Raw genomic sequence first — 6,649 nt, forward strand, 5'->3', positions numbered from 1 at the left:
TCTTTAAATGGGTACTAAAGGGTTTAGTCCACACCTGATCCAACAAGGAGCAGGAGGCAGGAAAAAGTCACGTCTTTCCCTAAGAAAGGAAATCAGGCTAAGAGCAGAAAGAAATGAGAGGGAGAGATAATGACACGAGAGGAAGCAGCTACTTCCTCATTCCTTTCAGAAGAGGTGAACGAACTCAGTCTGAGCTGAAACATCAGCAGGGTGAAGTCTGATTATTATTATTATCACAGCAAACATCTATATTTACCTTTCAGTGCCACTTTGTAACATATCTTTAGATCAGGACAAAGGAACAGGAGGAGTAGAAGGATGAAATCAGCAGATCTGAACAGTTTTTTTAAAGTTAAAAAATAAGTCTTGTCATAAAAGAGCAGAGGAAACTCAGACACGAGTTGGTTTATTCAAATAAAATGTGTTTTAGTTGCAAACAGTTTAGTTTATGACTCAAGTTAAATCTAAGGTTTTGGTTCTCAAACTGTGGTCAAAATCTCTTTACTGCTATTCAGAAGAAAACCTGGTTTCAATTATTTACAAGTTAAATAACAAGTTAATTAACTGTGATTAAAAATTAAAAACAAATTATAATTCTGGAAAAATCTTTTTATTTATTTTTTAATCAAAAACACAACAGGTTACAACAGAAACGCTGCTGAGATAAAATAAATCTTCTTCCTGATCCCCCCCCCACACACACACACACACACACGCACACACACACACATACTGGTTAATGTCACCTATTAGGACACTTATTTTAAACAAGTTTGGTTGGTTAATTATGGGGACACCACTTTCTGCTTGGTCTACGGAAGTGTTGACCATATCCATAAATTTATTTTTAGCCATAAATCACAGATATCACTTAATATTTTGAATACACACAACAACCTTAAATATAATGACCTGACTGAATACTATATAATGAGGACATTGTGAATTAGATTAATAAGCTCCAACATAAACATAAAAATACATTATAAGGACTAAGAGGGTTTGTAAAGACACTGTCTGTATAACTAACAAAAATATATCCAGTGAGTGTTGCTGTAATAACAGTCATGTGCATTAAGCAACCACAACTGACATAGGGACAGTCTAGTCTAAAGAAATACAAAAATATAATTCTTTTGAACATAAAATTCGATAAATGGAACATGATCAAACCCAAAAATATAAATGTGAGCAGCAGTACAATGTAATATACTAAGATATATGGGATAATTCTTAAAATACAGATTGTTAATATAAATTGACGTGGCTGACAGGGTTTTAATTTACTGTGAGAAACATAATGCTCTTCTTTCAAAACTTTCTCAGCTTTTGTTTTAGGTCTAAATGAAATGACTACACTTTAGTTTGGAACAAAAGTGATGCACTAGAATATCTTGTTTCACTGCAGATTTTGAGTAGTGAGCCAATTAAATTCAGAATGGCCAAATTAAGATTATTTATTCAACTTTAAGACCACATAAATTTAAAGTTGGACCTAAAATCCTAACTGATAAAACTAGGGAAGCTGACTCATCTTTGAAGAGAGTCTGTGGTGTACCATTACCCCTTAAAATCTAAAAAGCTCACTTAATCAAATGTTACAAACACAAACATACAAGTACATCAGTTCATTGTGTTTATATATTGATGATATTCTTCTTCTGTAGGCATATTTGTCTAATACACAGACTTGATTAAAATATGATTTATGGGGAGCTTTTCCTTTTAGCCAATCAAAATCCTCCAAAAATACTCTCTGTGTGAATTATTCATGAGGACATCTGGTACCCAAAGCCACCAGCAGGGGCATTGTTTCAATAATAAAAAAAAACACACAATTCTGATTTTTGTGAACTATGGGGACATGCTCAATTTTTTTGAATTTACCCTTTTAGCATCTATCTAAGCAAACACCAATAGTTTTATTACTGTGAAAATTGTGAGGACTTTGGGTCTGTCCTCACAATTCCAAATGTCTCCTTAGCGTGGTATGTATTCATGTAAAATGTCCTCTTAGTTAATAATTGCAAGCACACACACACACACACACACACACTCCAGTTTGGTCTGTGTGATCAGCAGGACTCGGCTCCCATCATCACTCCCACCTGCAGAGAGAAGGTAAAGCCCTGTCAGTCCTCAGCTGTCAGTCAGTCCATCCCATAATAAATAAATCCCATTCATACAGTCAGGAATTAGTCCTGAGTCCACTCCTAAAACATAATGATAAAACGTCTATATAAATAAACGCTGAGAAATAAACAAATAACTCCCGTACTGTAAACACTGTGTGTGCTGTACAGTTTATATAAACTGTTTAACAATCTGTTTAACAGCTGAGCACCCTAACTCTGATTCTTCCAAACAGCATAAAAATAAAGAGCAGCAGGAACTTCAGCCCTGTGTGTTTAAAATCACAGAAATCTGTCAGCTGGAAGGCTGCAGGTTCACAGGAAACACAAGATCTTTGCTTTGATATTAACGGTTTAATATAAAACCACCAAAACCAGAATAAACTGATTCTAACCTTCCACTGACCTCAGAGTCTTTAGATGACAATCTGGACTCTCCACAAGATCCAACAGCTGCTGCACATCTGGATGCTGCAGATTGTTCTCACTCAGGTCCAGTTCTGTCAGACAGGAGGGGTTGCACTTCAGAGCTGAGACCAGTGAAACACAGCTGATCTTTGACAAACTACACCAGCAAACCCTGAATAAAGAAAATCATAAAGAATGTAACATGATGAAATAAAACAAAAAGAACATTCAGGTCATTATGGAACATCATCATGTTGGCTTTCATGAGTACCAACAAAATCTACACTCTAACACAGATTTTATTTTCACTCTGCTGGTTTTAATCAATTCAATATTTATCTGATGATATTCTACAAAACTAATCATTTTTATTCATATTTGGAGAAATGAGAGAGAAATAAAATGTTTAAACACTTGGAAAAAACAATATATTATTATTGAAGAAAGTACAAAAATGATTGAACTACTAAAAACAGCAACAGTTCCGGTTGACAAACACACCTCAGAACCTCCAGTCTACAGTTTGGACTCTCCAGAAACCCACACAGCTGCTTCACTCCTGAATCCTGCAGGTTGTTGTAACTCAGGTCCAGTTCTGTCAGGTGGGAGGGGTTGGATTTCAGAGCTGAGACCAGAAGAGAACAGCTGATCTCTGACAAGCTGCAGTCCTTAAGTCTGAATGAAGAATAAAACATGAGCTGAAGCCAACAGGATTCAGGCTGAAACAGTTCAAATCAACACATTTAAAACAGCTCTGAGTACTGATGACAATCGGTGCTTCACTTTGTAAAAAATGACAGTTGTCAATAATTCATGACACAAATTTCCTCCCAGCTGTCCACTCTGAAACAACGGACTCAGGTTTGAGTCCAACCTCAGCACTGCTCATGTTTACATTTTCATTCTACTTCTGTAAGACTACTTTACAGATTAGTTTTGGTTCAGAAAACATTAAGGTTGATTGTTAGAAAAAACATTTTGTTGTGGAAAATTATCATTTAAGTATGAATCAGAAATCAAACAGTGCTGAAATGAGACAATCCAGAACTTGTTAGTGTGACAGCTTATGTTTATTTGTTACTGTGGGAAAATGCATAGGAAATAAATACTGACAAATAAATAACATAATAAATGTTGTGGCATAAAACCTGGACAAGGTAAGATTTCCTTCTGTTCCTTTCACATCATATTAATCTCAGCACAAAAATAAAACTTGGTGTCTGACCTCAGAGTCTTCAGTCTACACTGTGGACTCTCCAGGAAACCACAGAGCTTCTTCAGTCCAGAATCCTGCAGCTTGCAGTTGTCGCTCAGGTCCAGTTGTGTCAGATGGGAGGGGTTGGACTTCAGAGCTGAGACCAGAGAAGCACAGCTGATCTCTGTTAAACTGCAGCACTCTAATCTAAAAAATAAAAATAAGATGATTAGCATTTTACCCCTCATGTCAGCTGTTTTCAGAAATCATCTTAAACTTAAAACATCCAGAGGTTATGAAGTATGTCCTGTGAACCAAGTTTAACAGAACTTCATTTGTGTTAACAACACAACACAAATTGACATAAGAACTGTATTCTGTCTGAAATTAACTGATCCAGCACAGGTTTTATCTACATCATTATATTCCTGTCTCCTCTCTTCAGTCCTCTCTCTGTCCCATGTCTTCCTGGCAAACCTCTTCCTCTGGATAACTTCCTGCACTTCACTATTCCACCACCAGGTCTCCTTATCATCTTGTCTCTGTCCAGATGACATCAAGTCTCTTCCTACCTGTCTCTCTAATCACTGTAGCTGTAGTAGCCCAGTCATCTGGAAGCTGTTTCTTACCACCCAGAGTCTTTAACATCTCCTTTCTGAACTCCTCATAACTTCCTTCCTCAACTTCCACCATTTGCTCCTCTTCTTTGCCTTTACTCTTTTCCTCTTCATCACCACAGCAGTCATCCTCCACACCACCATAAGATGCTGTCTGTCCACGCTCTCCCTGACACAACCTTCCAGTCTGTAATCTCCCTCAGGTTACCTCTTCTACACAGGATGGAGTCTACCTGCGTCCTCCTGCCTCCTCTCTTACAGGTCACCCTGTGTTCCTCCCTCTTTGGGAAATAGGTGTTGACTACAGCCATTTCCATCTTCTTGATAAAATCCACCACCATCTGTCCTTCCTGGTTCCTTTCCTTAACACCAAACCCACCCATCACCTCCCCATCTCCTCTATCTGACTCTTCTCACCTCGACTACATTCCTTGCTAACTCCTCCTTTAGGACCAGCCCTCCTCCATATCTCTTCCTGTCCACATCAAGGTAAAACAGCTGAAACTCTGCCCTGATGCTGCGAGCCTTGCTGCTCTTCCTCACAGAACATCTACCTTCCTGCTCTGCATCATGTCAGCCAGCTCTCTACCTTTAGAGTTGCTACCCTCAGTCCTACACTCTTGTCTGTCCTCTTGTCCCTCTGTCTCCTGACACGTTTCCCTCCTCGTGGTCTTCCAGCACCGGTGGCGGTCGTTGTTAACCCGGGCCTTGACCGATCCAGTACGGTGTCTCTTGGATGAACTCACATGTTAGTTTGGTAAAAGTGTTTTACACCAGATGCCCTTCCTGACACAACCCTCCCCATTTTCCCGGGCTTGGGACCAACATGAGAGATACACTGGCTTGTGCTGCCTCGTGGCTGGTTTAGGAAAATAAACTACCAACTACAAAACACTCAATGCCATGACGGTAACCCGCTCCAAGGGGTGGGTCACAATGCATCACAATAAACCAAACCTGCTGTTCTAAACTGGGCAAAATGAGGGGGGCTGGAACTGAGGACCAAGCTAGAGAGTTCAGATGGTCAGCATGGAGACCATTCAGACAGTCAAGGTAGCTCTGATGATCGGCCAGGGGACTGGTTTAACATATCTTAACCAAAACCATTTCTAATGCCACAATTTATTACATTTAAAAACAAGTGGAATAATAAATATTTCTTTCAAATTAAAGCAAAAGAGGGATCAGCCTTCATAAGTTCTGGGTTATGACAAATATGCCAAAATTATGCATTTAAAAAAAAAAAACTATCGCTGCCTCTTTCAATAAACTGACCTCAGAGTCTCTAGTCTACAGTTCGGACTTTGTAGTCCAGAGAACAGAGGCTTCACTCCAGAATCCTTCAGTTCATAATTCTTACTCAGATCCAGTTCTGTCAGATAGGAGGGGTTGGACATCAGAGCTGAAGCCACAACTTCACAATGAGCCTCTGAGAGTCGACAGTCAGCAAATCTGGGATTAGAGATGACAGATGGTCAGAAAGAACAGAGCAAACAGTCTGCTTTATAAACACAGACTGGAGACATGATGAGAAGGTTTTAATAGCCAGGAAGCATCTGCTCTGATCTGTGGTTCAGCTCAGTTTAATGTTTGACACAGGATCACTTTTTCTTTGGACATTTAGACATTTAGTGAAACAACCATTCAGCTCAGAACCATCATACATTAGATTCTGAACTTACAGAGCCTTCCTGCAGTTCCTCACAGCTGGAATCAGTCTCAGTCGTCCACCGGCTGTTGTGTTGTACTTGCTGAGGTCAAATTCATCCAGAACCTCCTCTGACATCTGCAGCATGTAGGCCAGAGCTGAGCAGTGGATCTCCGAAAGTTTCTTCTTGGATCTGTTCTCTGACTTCAGGAACTCTTGGATCTCCTGATAAACTGAGAGGTCCTTCATCTCCATCAGACACTGGAAGATGTTGATGCTTCTGTCTGGAGACACTTTATCATTGTTCATGTACTTCAGGTTGTTGATGACTCTCTGGATGGTTTCTGGACTGTTCTGTGTCTGACCCAGCAGGCCTCCTAAGAGTCTCTGGTTGGACTCCACAGAGAGGCCATGAAGGAAGCGAACAAACAGGTCCAGGTGGCCATTTTTACTTTGGAGGGATTTCTCCATAACTCTGTTCAAGAAATCATCCAGAGATGAGTATTTGTCCTGCTCTCTTAAGAATCTACTCATCACCTCCATCCTCCAGCTGGTGAAACAGTGGAACATGTAGACTGCAGCCAGAAACTCCTGAACGCTCAGATGAACAAAGCAGTAAACTGGTTTCTGGAAGATCACACACTCTCTT

The 6,649-nt window shown here is 39.7% G+C and overlaps 1 protein-coding gene across 1 annotated transcript in view; it reads right to left on the minus strand.

Annotated features, from left to right (window-relative positions):
* Nucleotides 1-594: 594 nt before the first annotated feature.
* LOC108250960 (NACHT, LRR and PYD domains-containing protein 12-like) overlaps nt 595-6,649 on the minus strand; it is an 8,772-nt gene continuing 2,717 nt past the window's right edge. Inside the window, exons 5-10 of the mRNA XM_037973340.1 lie at nt 6,035-6,646; nt 5,628-5,804; nt 3,766-3,942; nt 3,042-3,215; nt 2,528-2,712; nt 595-2,108 (exon numbers count right to left, since the gene is read on the minus strand). Of these exons, the coding sequence (XP_037829268.1) occupies nt 2,014-2,108; nt 2,528-2,712; nt 3,042-3,215; nt 3,766-3,942; nt 5,628-5,804; nt 6,035-6,646 (1,420 nt within the window). The 3' untranslated portion in view covers nt 595-2,013. The remainder of the gene's footprint in view (nt 2,109-2,527; nt 2,713-3,041; nt 3,216-3,765; nt 3,943-5,627; nt 5,805-6,034; nt 6,647-6,649) is intronic.

This window comes from Kryptolebias marmoratus, linkage group LG21 (genome assembly GCF_001649575.2).
Source record: "Kryptolebias marmoratus isolate JLee-2015 linkage group LG21, ASM164957v2, whole genome shotgun sequence".
NCBI lineage: Eukaryota > Metazoa > Chordata > Actinopteri > Cyprinodontiformes > Rivulidae > Kryptolebias > Kryptolebias marmoratus.